Source organism: Entelurus aequoreus, linkage group LG27 (assembly GCF_033978785.1).
Source record: "Entelurus aequoreus isolate RoL-2023_Sb linkage group LG27, RoL_Eaeq_v1.1, whole genome shotgun sequence".
NCBI classification, from domain to species: Eukaryota; Metazoa; Chordata; class Actinopteri; order Syngnathiformes; family Syngnathidae; genus Entelurus; species Entelurus aequoreus.
In genome coordinates, this window is record NC_084757.1 from 6,638,580 (window position 1) to 6,655,345 (window position 16,766).

The 16,766-nt window shown below is 43.7% G+C and overlaps 1 protein-coding gene across 3 annotated transcripts in view; it reads right to left on the bottom strand.

Annotated features, from left to right (window-relative positions):
* Positions 1 to 7,067: 7,067 nt before the first annotated feature.
* Positions 7,068 to 16,766, bottom strand: part of LOC133644581 (pre-B-cell leukemia transcription factor 1-like) — a 64,934-nt gene continuing 55,235 nt past the window's right edge. For 2 of the 3 annotated variants that reach the window (XM_062039191.1, XM_062039190.1), the window contains 3 exons: positions 15,499 to 15,611; positions 15,321 to 15,410; positions 7,070 to 7,543 (listed from right to left, as the gene is read on the bottom strand). In XM_062039191.1, coding sequence (XP_061895175.1) covers positions 7,454 to 7,543; positions 15,321 to 15,410; positions 15,499 to 15,611 — 293 coding nt within the window. In that variant the 3' untranslated portion in view covers positions 7,070 to 7,453. Of the gene's footprint in view, positions 7,544 to 15,320; positions 15,411 to 15,498; positions 15,612 to 16,766 lie in introns of all 3 variants that reach the window. The other variant, XM_062039192.1, reaches the window with a different exon arrangement.

Here is a 16,766-nt window from a genome sequence, read left to right on the forward strand (position 1 = left end):
TTTGTGCCTCATATTTTGTCTGTTCCTAATAATTTCGCCTTATGTGTGTAATTGAAGGTGTGCCTATAATTTGTTTGCACTTAATTTGGCCTCATCCATCCATCCATTTTCTACCGCTTATTCCCTTTTTGGGGTCGCGCGGGGCGCTGGAGCCTATCTCAGCTACAATCGGGTGGAAGGCGGGGTACACCCTGGCCAAGTCGCCACCTCATCGCAGGGCCTTAATTTGGCCTCATGCGTTCCTAATTATTTGTCTGCAGGTGTACTTTTTATTGGTGGCATACCTAATAATTTGGCCATGCACGTTCCTATAAATATCTGCAGGTGTACCTCAAGTTTTGGGAATACATCATTTGGTGTACCTAATAATTTGTCTGCAGATGTACCTCATATTTTGGGAATACATTTGTCTGCAGCTGTACCTAATCATTTGGGTGTATATGGTCCTTATGTTCCAGCACGGTGGAAGAGGGGTTAGTGCGTCTGCCTCACAATACGAAGGTCCTGAGTAGTCCTGGGTTCAATCCCGGGCTCGGGATCTTTCTGTGTGGAGTTTGCATGTTCTCCCCGTGACTGCGTGGGTTCCCTCCGGGTACTCCGGCTTCTTCCCACCTCCAAAGACATGCACCTGGGGATAGGCCCCTCCCACCTCCAAAGACATGCACCTGGGGATAGGCCCCTCCCACCTCCAAAGACATGCACCTGGGGATAGGCCCCTCCCACCTCCAAAGACATGCACCTGGGGATAGGCCCCTCCCACCTCCAGAGACATGCACCTGGGGATAGGCCCCTCCCACCTCCAAAGACATACACCTGGCGATAGGCCCCTCCCACCTCCAAAGACATGCACCTGGGGATAGGTTGATTGGCAACACTAAATGGTCCCTAGTGTGTGAATGTGAGTGGGAATGTTGTCTGTCTATTTGTGTTGGCCCTGTGATGAGGTGGCGACTTGTCCAGTTTGTACCCCGCCTTCCGCCCGATTGTAGCTGAGATAGGCTCCAGCAGGCCCGGCCCTAACCAATCTGGCGCCCTAGGCAAGATTTTAGGTGGCGCCCCCCCACATCGGCAGTGAAGTGTATATACTCACAAGAAACCGAATAGCTTTGTCTTTGACCTTTTTTTTTTACTTAAAGAAAGCAAATCAGAATAGTTAACAAGATAAAAAAAAACATGGATAAATAAATGAATACAAAAAATAAAAAATGAATATATGAAATACAATATTTTTTACATACATAAACACAAAATAAAACATGTTAACAAGTTGCATAAAATAAATTAAAAATACAAAATAAATAAGGCACTGCACAAAACAAGATATCAAACCAGTATGACTTTAACAACTATATTACAAAAAAGGGGATCCTACAGAGTTCTCTATTTGTGCTTTTTAATATTGCATTAACTAGAATGACTTACAAATGACTGTACACCAGGGAGTACTGTAATTACCTAACGTTACATTATTATTTTCCATAACAATTTAGCCCCCTCCACAATATTAACCCGACGTTAAAACAGAACTAGCTATTTATTGATTAGCAATTGCCGAATCATGTAACATTAGCTTAATGCTAAAAAGCCAGGTTACTATCACATTCTGTAACAGACAAATAATTTCATGTAGGCTAACGTTACCTCCCTGCTACCTCTGTCTTTTTCTCGTTTCTCCTCCTCTTCTTTTCTATTTTTTCTTCCCTGGGCACCTGACAGTTTTGGCCGTTTTGACATCTTGTGTTGATTTTTTTATGTGGTGACGTCCAAAAAGAGTCATGATACGGGAAGGGAGGGGGCGCACCGTGCCGGGGGAGGGGGGGCGTAATGTTGTAACAAATAATATTTCTATTAAATAGGCTTTACTTTGCATTTTAATTAACGTGGGATTATTTTATGTATTTAGAAATAATAGTACCAACTTTTTTTTTTTTTTTTTTCCTCCAACATTTGTGGCACTGGCGTGGCGCCCCCTGATGGACGGCGCCCTTAGCATTTGCCTATACGGCCTATGCCACGGGCTGGCCCTGGGCTCCAGCGACCCCAAAAGGGATAAGCGGTAGAAAATGGATGGATGGATGGATGTTCCTTATAATATGTCTGCAGGTGTACCTCATATTTTGGGCACACCTACTAATTTGGGTGTGCCTAATACTTTGACTGCAGTTATACCTAATATTTTGTGGGTGAAGTGTTATTGGTATGAATAATACACTGGGTAGTTAGGACTGGAACATCTTTTATTTCAGAACGGTTGTTTACCTATAGTGGTGTTACATAGATAGAGGGCCATGGCGCACCCTACGTAATATCTGTTCCCAGCACATATCACTACATCCCCCTAACACCTCCCCTGTAAACTTAGTTGTAATCAATTCTCTGCAAGAAAGACACAAACATAACATTCTTCAGAGGACCAATATAAGCCATATCACTTTCAAACATTAGTGCACACATCAGTAAGAAGTACAAGGTCCATCAATTCCCTTTTTCCTCTCTTTTTTTGTTAACACCTAGTCTGCAAAAACAATAACGTCAATGATTCAATAAGAACCAACGTAACCTGGACTACACATAGTCCTTGTAGTGACAGGGCCTGTGTATAGGCCTACCACCTCTTGTGTGCCGCTGTCCTGGGCTATTGGGTGCCTGTGAACTGGTGTGTCTAGGTCCTGGGCTATTGGGTGCCTGTGATCTGGTGTGTCTATGTTCTGGGCTATTGGGTGCCTGTGACCTGGTGTGTCTAGATTCTGGGCTAGTGGGTGACTGTGAACTGGTGTGTCTAGGGTCTGGGCTATTGGGTGCCTGTGATCTGGTGTGTCTAGATTCTGGGCTAGTGGGTGACTGTGATCTGGTGTGTCTAGGTTTGGGTGACTGTGTGTCACAGGGTGACGTTGTGGCCGTGTCCGGTGGGTCACGGTGACCCTCATGAGTGTCCTCCTCTTGGTGCTGCGGCCCAGCAATGTGGGTCTGGTTTACGCTTCTCTGCATTTGTGGGTGGTATAACCCACGCAGGTGGCTCCTGCACCGTCTAATCCGCTTGCCATTTGGTGTTTGTACAACATAGCTTCTTGGCTCGTTGCACTTTTGCACAACAATAGCTGGATGCCATGTTCCTCTGTCCTTGTTCACCGCAGTCAATGCCGTCCGAGGTAGTTCTCTGCGGCATCTACGGTCGTGGTGCTCCTTCATGTCGTCTGCTCTTTGTTCCAGATGTAGAGGGAGTGTGTTGCCAGATGCTCCTGTGTCTATTTTTAGGCGTAGTGTGTATCCGTAACCCCGTAAGTCAGGTGGCCTCACCTTCAATGTTGTGTATGCTTCCTCTCTGGGTGGCTTGCTCTCTATGCTGTACATACATTTCTCGCTGATGGTGATTGAATGGAATCGTGATTGGTATTCACATTCTTCATCGGCCTCCGAGCCGTTTATGGTGTTGATATGAGACTCACCACGTTGCCTGTTGTGGCCCCTGGAGGCTTGTTGCCTGTTGTGGTGGAGGGGACTTACTCCTTTGGACCCCACCACGCCCGGAGCGTTGCTGTCTCTGCTGCTTGCTTTCCCTACATCACTTCGCCCAATGACCTCTTGCACCACCGGCAGAGCATTCGTCATTATACGCGGGACTTTGACGGGGTTTATGGCTCCTACCACAATTTTGGCACGTCCGCCCTCTGTCCACGCCGTGGATTTTCTCACTGTGTGACATGCCAAGTTGCTGTAACTGTTCATTGCCTGCTGATAGGGCTTCGTATTTCCACCCTTCTGTTAGTACATCCACCAGTGAGTGGCCTTTGGGTTTGCTATACAGGTGATTTCTCAGAGGTGTACTAGCAACGATGAGTTCAGTTAGACCTTGGTTGAGCTCTTCATCAGTAAACTGGCATTTTTGAGCTAACGTTCTGGCTCTGGTTACAAAGTCATCAATGCTCTCATTTGGCTTTTGCCTGTACTGCATTAGGTGGAGTGTATGGATCCTAAAATTCACATTCAGTTTCAACTGACCTTCATAGAATTCCCATAGTTTAGCAGGCTTCTTCTTGTCATCCTCACTGAGACCACTGGCATTCAGCCGTTAAAGTCCTTCATCTCCAATGCCACGGCATATTTTCCTTGCTGGCTTAGCATCATCTCTTATTTTTTTATCCTCTAGGTCAGGGGTAGGGAACCTACGGCTCTCGAGCCAGATGTGGCTCTTTTGATGACTGCATCTGGCTCTCAGATCAATCTTAGCTGACATTGCTTAACACGATAAGTAGTGGATAATTCCACTAGGAATCACGGTGTTAAAAATAACATTCAAAATATAAAACATTCTCATGCATTTTAATCCCTCCACCCATTTTCTACCGCACCTGTTCAAGAAGTCGCATTAATTGTAAGAAGTATTTTATTTATTATTGGTTAGCTTCAGAATAACAATGTTATTAAAACGAAATCGGCAAGAAATCTGCGTTCAAAGAACTCCGGCTTATTAGTGATTCCCAGAGCCCAAAAAAAGTCTGCGGGCTATAGAGCATTTTCTGTTCGGGCTCCAGTACTCTGGAATGCCCTCCCGGTAACAGTTAGAGATGCTACCTCAGTAGAAGCATTTAAGTCCCATCTTAAAACTCATTTGTATAATCTAGCCTTTAAATAGACCCCCCTTTTTTTAGACCAGTTGATCTGCCGTTTCTTTTCTCCTTTGCCCCCTCGCCGGGTTATTCCGGTTCCGGTGACCATGGATGGTTGTCCAGAGTTGAGACCCGGGGTGGACCGCTTGCCTGTGCATCGGTTGGGGACGTCTCTGCACTACTGACCTGTCTCCGCTCGGGATGATCTCCTACTGGCCCCACTATGGACTGGACTCTCACTGTTATGTGGATCCACTAGGGACTGTACTTAGAGGGGGGGTTACCCACATATGCGATCCTCCCCAAGGTTCCTCATAGTCATTCACATCGACGTCCCTTGTGTGGGCTCTGTGCCGAGGATGTCGTTGTGGCTTGTGCAGCCCTTTGAGACTTTTGTGATTTAGGGCTATATAAATAAACATTGATTGATTGATTGATTGATTGAATAAGAGACTTATTATACTCTAAAAATGTTGGTCTTACTTAAAAATGCACGCATTTAAAGTTAAAGTACCAATGATAGTCACACACACTAGGTGTGGTGAAATGTGTCCTCAGCATTTGACCCATCACCCTTGATCACCCCCTGAGAGGTGAGGGGAGCAGTGAGCAGCAGCGGTGGCCTCGCCCAGGAATCATTTTTGGGGATGTAACCCCCAATTCCAAGCCTTGATGCTGAGTGCCAAGCAGGGAGGTAATGGCTCCCATTTTTATAGTCTTTGGTATGACTCGGCCGGGGTTTGAACTCACAACCTACCCATCTCAGGGCGGACACTCTAACCACTAGGCCACTGAGTAGGTGTATTCAGTGTTAAAAAATATTATATGGCTCCCACAGAAATACATTTTAAAATATTTGGCTTTCATGGCTCTCTCAGCCAAAAAGGTTCCCGACCCCTGCTCTAGGTAAAGAATAATTTTCTGTTTAAACAGCGATATGGCCTCACTCAGATCCGGGTCGGTCCAGTTCATGGTCGGTAGGGGTGTAGCCATGGCACACTCTTGTTTGGGTTGCTCCCGACGAGCAGACCGATGCTATCAGTTAGCTCGGCTGCTCCGTTGGTACCGACAGTTTGGTTATAACTGGAACATGTTTTATTTCAGAACGGTTGTTTACCCAGCTGGCATGGTGTTACATAGATAGAGGTCCGTGGTGCACCCTACGTAATATCTGTTCCCAGCACATATCACTACAGGGGGTACCCAATAATTAGGCCTCACATGTTCCTCATACTTTGTCTGCAGGTGTACCTAATAATTTAGGTGTGCCTAATACTTTGTCTGCGGATGTACCTCATAGTTTGGGTATACCTAATATTGTGGTAGCAGGTGTACCTAATATTTTGACCTACCTACTAAATTGTCCGTGCCTAATCATTTGTCCTCGCATGCAACTAATACTTTGCTTGCAGGTGTAGCAGATGTTTGAGGCATACCTAATAATCTGGCTGTAGCTTTTAACCTTTGTCGCAGGTGTACCTATTTTGGTTGTGCCGTGGAAAATGTAGCCGCGGGTTCGCGTCGTATTTTTTTTTTGCAGCATCCGTTCCTAATAATTTGACCAGATGAGTAGGCCACCTTAGACCTCAGGTCTTGGTGTCACGTGGACCGCCACGGAGATGACGTCCTCCTGTTCAAATGAACACCGTCAAAGTGAACGAGGGAAACATTGAAGGGACATAAACAACGCCGTGTGTGTGTGTGTGTGTGTGTGTGTGTGTGTGTGTGTGTGTGTGTGTGTGTGTGTGTGTCGGCAAGACCAGTTAATGCAGAGTGACATCAGCATCCCCGTGATCAGCATCACGTCCAAAAAGTCTCTCATGTTTAGCAGAGATAAGAGCTCCTCCAATCAAAGTGCTAACAACCTTCCTGACGCTCCAGGCGACAACACACACACACACACACACACACACACACACACACACACTCTCCCCCACACGCGCACACAAAAACATGCTCACAACCCGACAAGATAAAAGTTGGGAATGATTCAGTCTGAGGACGTCGTGACAAACTTGTCAACAAACACTGCTGGCATCAAACCCTGGCGAGGCCACGCCCCTTTTAAAACGAGGCATGGCGACGTCGTTCGTAAACTCGCCGTTGGACGACGCCAGTAGTCTTGACGAGTTAGCTTCTCATTGCCTCCATAGAAGCGAATAAAGTACATCTGTATGAGCAGCACTTAAGAGTTGGTCCACTAGCAACAAGTTAGCAGAGCCATGCTAACATGCTAACAGCCAAGATAACATGAAAAGTAGCTGGCCAACATAAATGTGGTGTCTACTTAGCTGGGTGATTGTCAAAGTGTAGCACAATGTCGCCGAGTTCCTAACATAATTGATGCGCGGGAAGCAAAATAAAAACCGCAAATGACTGGTTTGGGAACGACGTCATCATCACGCGTCCACTCTCATTGCAAACTTCCTGTTTATCAAACGCTGTTTATTTCTTCTTATGACTTGTAAAAAAAACAACTTCTCTGAGAACAGCAAACAAAGAAGAATGTTTTCTTGTCCTAGCAATACAAAGACATGCAATAAGTAAACAAATCCAACATTCTGTCTGGTTCCACACGGTAAAAAGAGTCTTTATTGGGATTGTTTTCTTTAGCTCCTCTTCAAGCAGGACATGACGTCACAGTGACTCCGCCCACAAGTTTCAAGAAACATTCATTCTTGTACAAAAAAACAAAAAACAAAACGTCACATTTTGAAGGTGTCAAAGTCTCCGACGTGTTTGGAATGTCAACAAAGACCCAAACAGGAAGTTGAAAAAGACAGGACAGGAAGTGAAATGTGTCAATCAAAAGGATGTGAAAGAGTACAAATGGTCCCAGTCGGACATCAGTTGGACGTGTCTGAGTGGACGCTTCCGGGTCCTTCTGTGGGTGATGTCACTGAGGACGGGGTGGGCGTGTCCTGCCAGCCGTTTGTCTGAAAGGAGGAGGAGCCAGGGAGGGTTGGTTAAAACGCTGATGCATAAAGTTTAATGGTTTAATGCTCTGTGAGGTGTGAACACACTTACATATGCTAACAGATAACATATGTCACGTACCAAGTTTAATGACTGTAAGGTGTGCGTTTGCGAAAATTGCTTAAAAAAAGTTAGCACGGTGATGTTAGCATCTTAACATGCTAACAGTTAGCATATGTCAAGGACAATGTTATATGACTGTAGGGTAAATGGTTGCAAAATTAGCATAAAAAGTTAGCCTGCAAAAACAGTTAGCATGTTTCACGTACCAACCTATGTGATTCCAAGGTGCCAAAATTAGCATGCTAACAGATAACATATGTCACGTACCAAGTTTAATGACTGTAAGGTGTGCGTTTGCGAAAATTGCTTAAAAAAAGTTAGCACGGTAATGTTAGCATCTTAACATGCTAACAGTTAGCATATGTCAAGGACAATGTTATATGACTGTAGGGTAAATGGTTGCAAAATTAGCATAAAAAGTTAGCCTGCAAAAACAGTTAGCATGTTTCACGTACCAACCTATGTGATTCCAAGGTGCCAAAATTAGCATGCTAACAGATAACATATGTCACGTACCAAGTTTAATGACTGTAAGGTGTACGTTTGCGAAAATTGCTTAAAAAAAGTTAGCATGGTCATGTTAGCATCTTAACATGCTAACAGTTAGCATAATCATTTTTGTGTTTTTTCAAGCCGACATTTAACATTGGAGTCAATGAGAGATTTAGCTGACTTTCTTGGCTTTGAGGGCCAACAGAAGTGAAATGGGACACATGACCTCCATAAAAGTGACATTTTGTGAGCGAGGACGTGCGTGTCAACATCTCCACAGAAACACATGACAGTGGCATAAAAGATGTGGCCTTGAGGACAGCTTGTTCACCACAAAAAAAGCGAATTTTCTAGTAAATTAGAGTGGCCGCCATCCGCTCTAATAGAGGAACCCCGATGGAGCTCGACTCCTTCCGATGGCCTTCCAGCCAAAAGCAAACATTGGACGTCAAAACCTTTTGGGCAGGATTGAAGTAGACAAGTGTGTGAACAAAATGAGTCGTTAAGCACCGAGCTACGTGAAAGAATGGCTGAGCTACAAGAGGAGGCCATCTTGCCTTTTTGCCGTTTGTCTCGGAGCAATCGTCCATTAAAAGGATATGTACCCATTCAATTGGCCCATTTTTTTGTTTGTTTGTGAATAGCGTCGCCATGGTAACACGAAATACTCCCAACTTAAAGTACCACCGTCGGCGTAAACAAGACCTTTCTGGTGGTATAACATATGTGGGGGTTCGTCTCGTATTATTCGCAGCAGAAGAAGATAGAAAAACTGTAATAATCCAGTTTGAAGTACACTATATTGCCAGTTTGAAGTGCACTATATTGCCAGTTTGAAGTACACTACATTGCCAGTTTGAAGTACACTATATTGCCAGTTTGAAGTACACTATATTGCCAGTTTGAAGTACACTACATTGCCAGTTTGAAGTACACTACATTGCCAGTTTGAAGTACACTATATTGCCAGTTTGAAGTACACTATATTGCCAGTTTGAAGTACACTATATTGCCAGTTTGAAGTGCACTATATTGCCAGTTTGAAGTACACTATATTGCCAGTTTGAAGTGCACTATACTGCCAGTTTGAAGTGCACTATATTGCCATTTTGAAGTGCACTATATTGCCAGTTTGAAGTACACTATATTGCCAGTTTGAAGTACACTATATTGCCAGTTTGAAGTGCACTATATTGCCAGTTTGAAGTGCACTATATTGCCATTTTGAAGTGCACTATATTGCCAGTTTGAAGTACACTATATTGCCAGTTTGAAGTGCACTATATTGCCAGTTTGAAGTGCACTATATTGCCAGTTTGAAGTGCACTATATTGCCATTTTGAAGTGCACCATATTGCCAGTTTGAAGTACACTATATTGCCAGTTTGAAGTACACTATATTGCCAGTTTGAAGTGCACTATATTGCCAGTTTGAAGTGCACTATATTGCCAGTTTGAAGTACACTATATTGCCATTTTGAAGTGCACTATATTGCCAGTTTGAAGTACACTATATTGCCAGTTTGAAGTACACTATATTGCCAGTTTGAAGTACACTATATTGCCAGTTTGAAGTGCACTATATTGCCAGTTTGAAGTACACTATATTGCCAGTTTGAAGTACACTACATTGCCAGTTTGAAGTACACTATATTGCCAGTTTGAAGTACACTATATTGCCAGTTTGAAGTACACTACATTGCCAGTTTGAAGTACACTATATTGCCAGTTTGAAGTACACTATATTGCCAGTTTGAAGTACACTATATTGCCAGTTTGAAGTGCACTATATTGCCAGTTTGAAGTACACTATATTGCCAGTTTGAAGTGCACTATACTGCCAGTTTGAAGTGCACTATATTGCCATTTTGAAGTGCACTATATTGCCAGTTTGAAGTACACTATATTGCCAGTTTGAAGTACACTATATTGCCAGTTTGAAGTGCACTATATTGCCAGTTTGAAGTACACTATATTGCCAGTTTGAAGTGCACTATATTGCCAGTTTGAAGTGCACTATATTGCCAGTTTGAAGTACACTATATTGCCAGTTTGAAGTGCACTATATTGCCAGTTTGAAGTGCACTATATTGCCAGTTTGAAGTACACTATATTGCCAGTTTGAAGTACACTATATTGCCAGTTTGAAGTACACTATATTGCCAGTTTGAAGTGCACTATATTGCCAGTTTGAAGTACACTATATTGCCAGTTTGAAGTACACTATATTGCCAGTTTGAAGTACACTATATTGCCAGTTTGAAGTACACTATATTGCCAGTTTGAAGTACACTATATTGCCAGTTTGAAGTACACTATATTGCCAGTTTGAAGTGCACTATATTGCCAGTTTGAAGTGCACTATATTGCTAGTTTGAAGTGCACTATATTGCCAGTTTGAAGTGCACTATACTGCCAGTTTGAAGTGCACTATATTGCCAGTTTGAAGTACACTATATTGCCAGTTTGAAGTGCACTATACTGCCAGTTTGAAGTGCACTATATTGCCATTTTGAAGTGCACTATATTGCCAGTTTGAAGTACACTATATTGCCAGTTTGAAGTACACTATATTGCCAGTTTGAAGTGCACTATATTGCCAGTTTGAAGTACACTATATTGCCAGTTTGAAGTGCACTATATTGCCAGTTTGAAGTGCACTATATTGCCAGTTTGAAGTACACTATATTGCCAGTTTGAAGTGCACTATATTGCCAGTTTGAAGTGCACTATATTGCCAGTTTGAAGTACACTATATTGCCAGTTTGAAGTACACTATATTGCCAGTTTGAAGTACACTATATTGCCAGTTTGAAGTGCACTATATTGCCAGTTTGAAGTACACTATATTGCCAGTTTGAAGTACACTATATTGCCAGTTTGAAGTACACTATATTGCCAGTTTGAAGTACACTATATTGCCAGTTTGAAGTACACTATATTGCCAGTTTGAAGTACACTATATTGCCAGTTTGAAGTGCACTATATTGCCAGTTTGAAGTGCACTATATTGCTAGTTTGAAGTGCACTATATTGCCAAAAGTATTTGTCCACCTGCCTTGACTCACATATGACCTTGAAGTGACATCCCATGGAATTATCCAACATGTTTTGCTATCCTGGAGCATTCAAAGTTCCTTTCACTGGAACTAAGGAGCCAAGCCCAACTCCTGAAAAACAACCCCACACCATAATTCCTCCTCCACCAAATGTCACACTGGGCACAATGTAGCGTTTTCCTGGCAACCTCCAAACCCAGACTGCTCCATCAGATGTAAAAGTGTGATTCATCAGTCCAGAGAAGGCGTCTCCACTGCTCTAGAGTCCAGTGGTGATGTCCTTTACACCACTGCATCCCACGCTTTGCATTGGACTTGCTGATGTATGGCTTAGATGCAGCTGCTCGGCCATGGAAACCCATTCCAAGAAGCTCTCTGCGTACTGTACGTGGGCTAATTGGAAGGTGACATGACGTTTGGAGCTCTGTGCAGAAAGTCTTTGCACTATGCTGACCTCTCTGGCACTTTACCTGGCCTACCACTTTGCACTATGCTGACCTCTCTGGCACTTTACCTGGCCTACCACTTTGCACTATGCTGACCTCTCTGGCAGTTTACCTGGCCTACCACTTTGCACTATGCTGACCTCTCTGGCAGTTTACCTGGCCTACCACTTTGCTGACCTCTCTGGCAGTTTACCTGGCCTACCACTTTGCACTATGCTGACCTCTCTGGCAGTTTACCTGGCCTACCACTTTGCACTATACTGACCTCTCTGGCAGTTTACCTGGCCTACCACTTTGCACTATGCTGACCTCTCTGGCAGTTTACCTGGCCTACCACTTCCTGGCTGAGTTGCTGTTGTTCCCAAACTCTTCACTTTTCTTATAATAAAGTTGACTTTGGAATATTTAGGAGCGAGGAAATTTCAGGACTGGATTTGTTGCACAGGTGGCATCCTGTGACAGTTCCACGCTGGAAATCACTGAGAGCGGCCCATTCTTTCACAACTGTGTGTAGAAACAGTCTCCATGCCTAAGTGCTGGATTTGATACACCTGTGATTAGTGATTAGGACACCTGATTCTCATCATTTGGATGGCTGGCCAAATACTTTTGGCAATATAGTGTATGAGCAATAATAATAATATGGGCTGCTTGCCTTTCAGCAGGCCCATAATAAAGTTTGAAGTATGAGCAATAATTATATGGGCCTGCTGCAATGCAAGTGCCCGTTCACTGCTGTAGTGCGTGGGCAATTGCATTGCAGCAGGCCCATAATAATATATGTGCATACAATGTATTGCATTGCAGCGGGCCCATAATAATATGTGTGTACAATGTATTGCATTGCAGCGGGCCCATATATATGTGTATGTGTGTACAATGTATTGCATTGCAGCGGGCCCATAATAATATGTGCATACAATGTATTGCATTGCAGCAGGCCCATATATATGTGTGTACAATGTATTGCATTGCAGCGAGCCCATATATATGTGTATATGAGTGTACAATGTATTGCATTGCAGCGAGCCCATATATATATGTGTATATGTGTGTACAATGTATTGCATTGCAGCGAGCCCATATATATATATGTGTATATGTGTGTACAATGTATTGCATTGCAGCGAGCCCATATATGTGTGTATATGTGTGTACAATGTATTGCATTGCAGCAGGCCCATGATAATATATGTGTGTACAATGTATTGCATTGCAGCGGGCCCATATATATGTGTATATGAGTGTACAATGTATTGCATTGCAGCGAGCCCATATATATGTGTATATGTGTGTACAATGTATTGCATTGCAGCAGGCCCATGATAATATATGTGTGTACAATGTATTGCATTGCAGCGGGCCCATAAAAATGTGTATATGTGTGTACAATGTATTGCATTGCAGCGAGCCCATATATATATATGTGTATATGAGTGTACAATGTATTGCATTGCAGCGAGCCCATATATATATGTGTATATGAGTGTACAATGTATTGCATTGCAGCGAGCCCATATATATATATATGGGTATATGTGTACAATGTATTGCATTGCAGCGAGCCCATATATGTGTGTACAATGTATTGCATTGCAGCGAGCCCATATATATATATATATGTGTATATGAGTGTACAATGTATTGCACTGCAGCGAGCCCATATATATGTGTGTACAATGTATTGCATTGCAGCGAGCCCATATATATATATGTGTATATGAGTGTACAATGTATTGCATTGCAGCGAGCCCATATATATGTGTATATGAGTGTACAATGTATTGCATTGCAGCGAGCCCATATATATATGTGTATGTGTGTGTACAATGTATTGCATTGCAGCGGGCCCATATATATGTGTATACAATGTATTGCATTGCAGCAGGCTCATAATAATATATGTGTATACAATGTATTGCATTGCAGTGGGCCCATAGTAATGTGTGTACAATGTATTGCATTGCAGCGGGCCCATATATATATGTGTATGTGTGTGTACAATGTATTGCATTGCAGCGGGCCCATATATATGTGTGTACAATGTATTGCATTGCAGCAGGCTCATAATAATATATGTGTATACAATGTATTGCATTGCAGCGGGCCCATATATATGTGTATACAATGTATTGCATTGCAGTGGGCCCATAGTAATGTGTGTACAATGTATTGCATTGCAGCGGGCCCATATATATGTGTGTACAATGTATTGCATTGCAGCAGGCTCATAATAATATATGTGTATACAATGTATTGCATTGCAGCGGGCCCATATATATGTGTATACAATGTATTGCATTGCAGCGGGCCCATATATATGTGTATACAATGTATTGCATTGCAGTGGGCCCATAGTAATGTGTGTACAATGTATTGCATTGCAGCGGGCCCATATATATGTGTATACAATGTATTGCATTGCAGCGGGCCCATACATATGTGTATACAATGTATTGCATTGCAGTGGGCCCATAGTAATGTGTGTACAATGTATTGCATTGCAGCGGGCCCATATATATGTGTGTACAATGTATTGCATTGCAGCAGGCTCATAATAATATATGTGTATACAATGTATTGCATTGCAGCGGGCCCATATATATGTGTATACAATGTATTGCATTGCAGCGGGCCCATATATATGTGTATACAATGTATTGCATTGCAGTGGGCCCATAGTAATGTGTGTACAATGTATTGCATTGCAGCGGGCCCATATATATGTGTATACAATGTATTGCATTGCAGCGGGCCCATATATATGTGTATACAATGTATTGCATTGCAGTGGGCCCATAGTAATGTGTGTACAATGTATTGCATTGCAGCGGGCCCATATATATGTGTGTACAATGTATTGCATTGCAGCAGGCTCATAATAATATATGTGTATACAATGTATTGCATTGCAGCGGGCCCATATATATGTGTATACAATGTATTGCATTGCAGCGGGCCCATATATATGTGTATACAATGTATTGCATTGCAGTGGGCCCATATATATGTGTATACAATGTATTGCATTGCAGCGGGCCCATATATATGTGTATACAATGTATTGCATTGCAGCAGGCTCATAATAATATATGTGTGTACAATGTATTGCATTGCAGCGGGCCCATATATATGTGTATACAATGTATTGCATTGCAGCGGGCCCATATATATGTGTATACAATGTATTGCATTGCAGCAGGCTCATAATAATATATGTGTGTACAATGTATTGCATTGCAGCGGGCCCATAGTAATGTGTGTACAATGTATTGCATTGCAGCGGGCCCATATATATATATGTGTGTATAGAGAGAGCAGAGGAAGTAGTGCACGCTAGCTGTCAGCGCCATTAGCGAGGCTGCAAGGTGACGTGAGCGATGCTCTCTGAATGTCCCAGTCGCCACGGCGCTCTCCTTGTGGCTGTCCTATCCATTTTCCTCCTCCCGACACGCCTTGTCGCTGTGGATTTCCTCCCGCTTCCCGCCGCCAGCCAGCAGACCCCCACACTAACACCCCCCCCCACCACCCCCCCTCCTCACAGCCTCCATGTTCTCCCGCACGTGCTGGCGGGGAAACGCCGACGCGGTGGAGAGGTGGTCACCTGCTCGGCCCCTCCCCCGACAACCTCAGATACTCTTTTTGTGTCTTCCATGCGCGGGAAGAAGACGGCTTACGTTGAGGCCTTGAGGACTGTACATGTGATTGGCTGACAGGCCCTCGCTGTACACGCCCCTTTGACTGATGACATGACGCAGACTGTCCACCTGGGGGCGACAACAACAACAATGATGTCTGGTTAGCGATAAAAAGGGAAAAAAGATGGCAAATGTGGATTAAATGAGCAAGTGGTACCTGCGACTGGATGTTGGCGCCCACCTGAGCCGCCTGGTACGTGTCGCCATTGAGGGGCTGGACGCTGGTGAAGAGGTCGGCCGAGTTGGACGCGTTAAAAGACGCCGTGGAACCTGTGAGGAGACAGCAGCCGTCCAATCAGCGGCGGGGTTAGCATGTCTGGAGAAGCGGCGTGCTGAGGCGTGGTGTTGGCGCACAGACGACGTGTGAGGTTTGCATCTTTACAACAAGTATTCACGGCGTGTGAGAGAAGGTTTGGTCAAACCAGAGAAGAGTTTTAAAAACGTTGATTTACACGACTTTTTGCTGATGCTTTGGGAGTGAAAGCATGAAAGAAGCACTGTGATGCTAGCACAGGGGTGTCCAAAGTACTCTGATGCTAGCACAGGGGTGTCCAAAGTACTGTGATGCTAGCACAGGGGTGTCCAAAGTACTGTGATGCTAGCACAGCGGTGTCCAAAGTACTGTGATGCTAGCACAGCGGTGTCCAAAGTACTGTGATGCTAGCACAGGGGTGTCCAAAGTACTGTGATGCTAGCACAGGGGTGTCCAAAGTACTGTGATGCTAGCACAGGGGTGTCCAAAGTACTGTGATGCTAGCACAGGGGTGTCCAAAGTACTGTGATGCTATAGCATGGCGGTGTCCAAAGTACTGTGATGCTAGCACAGGGGTGTCCAAAGTACTGTGATGCTAGCACAGGGGTGTCCAAAGTACTGTGATGCTAGCACAGGGGTGTCCAAAGTACTGTGATGCTAGCACAGGGGTGTCCAAAGTGCACCCGAGTCCTCCTTTTTTTATTGACCCACGTCACATTCTAGTGACAAAATAGGAATATTTCGCAAAAAAACTAGGTGTGAAATTGTGTATGGATGCTGAAGTTAATTAAATGCTAACAGTTAGAATGTATCAAGTACCAAGTCATAGGACTAGGAAGTGTACGCATTTGCTAAAAAGGCTGCATGCTAATGTTAGCAGCACGTCGCAAGTTATATGAATCTGAGGTGTTTGGCTGCAAAATTGGCTAAAACAGTTAGCATGCTAACAGTTAGCATGTATAAAGTACTAAGTTATATGAGCCTAAGGCGTTCGGCTGTAGAATTGGCGGAAATAAAAATTAGTACGCCAACAGTTAGCATGTGTCAGGTACTAAGTTACATGAGTCTGAGACATTCGGCTGCAAAACAGGCTAAATAAGTTAGCACACTTATGTTAGCATGCTGACAGTTAGCATGTGTCACGCACCAAGTTATATGAGTCTGAGGTGTTC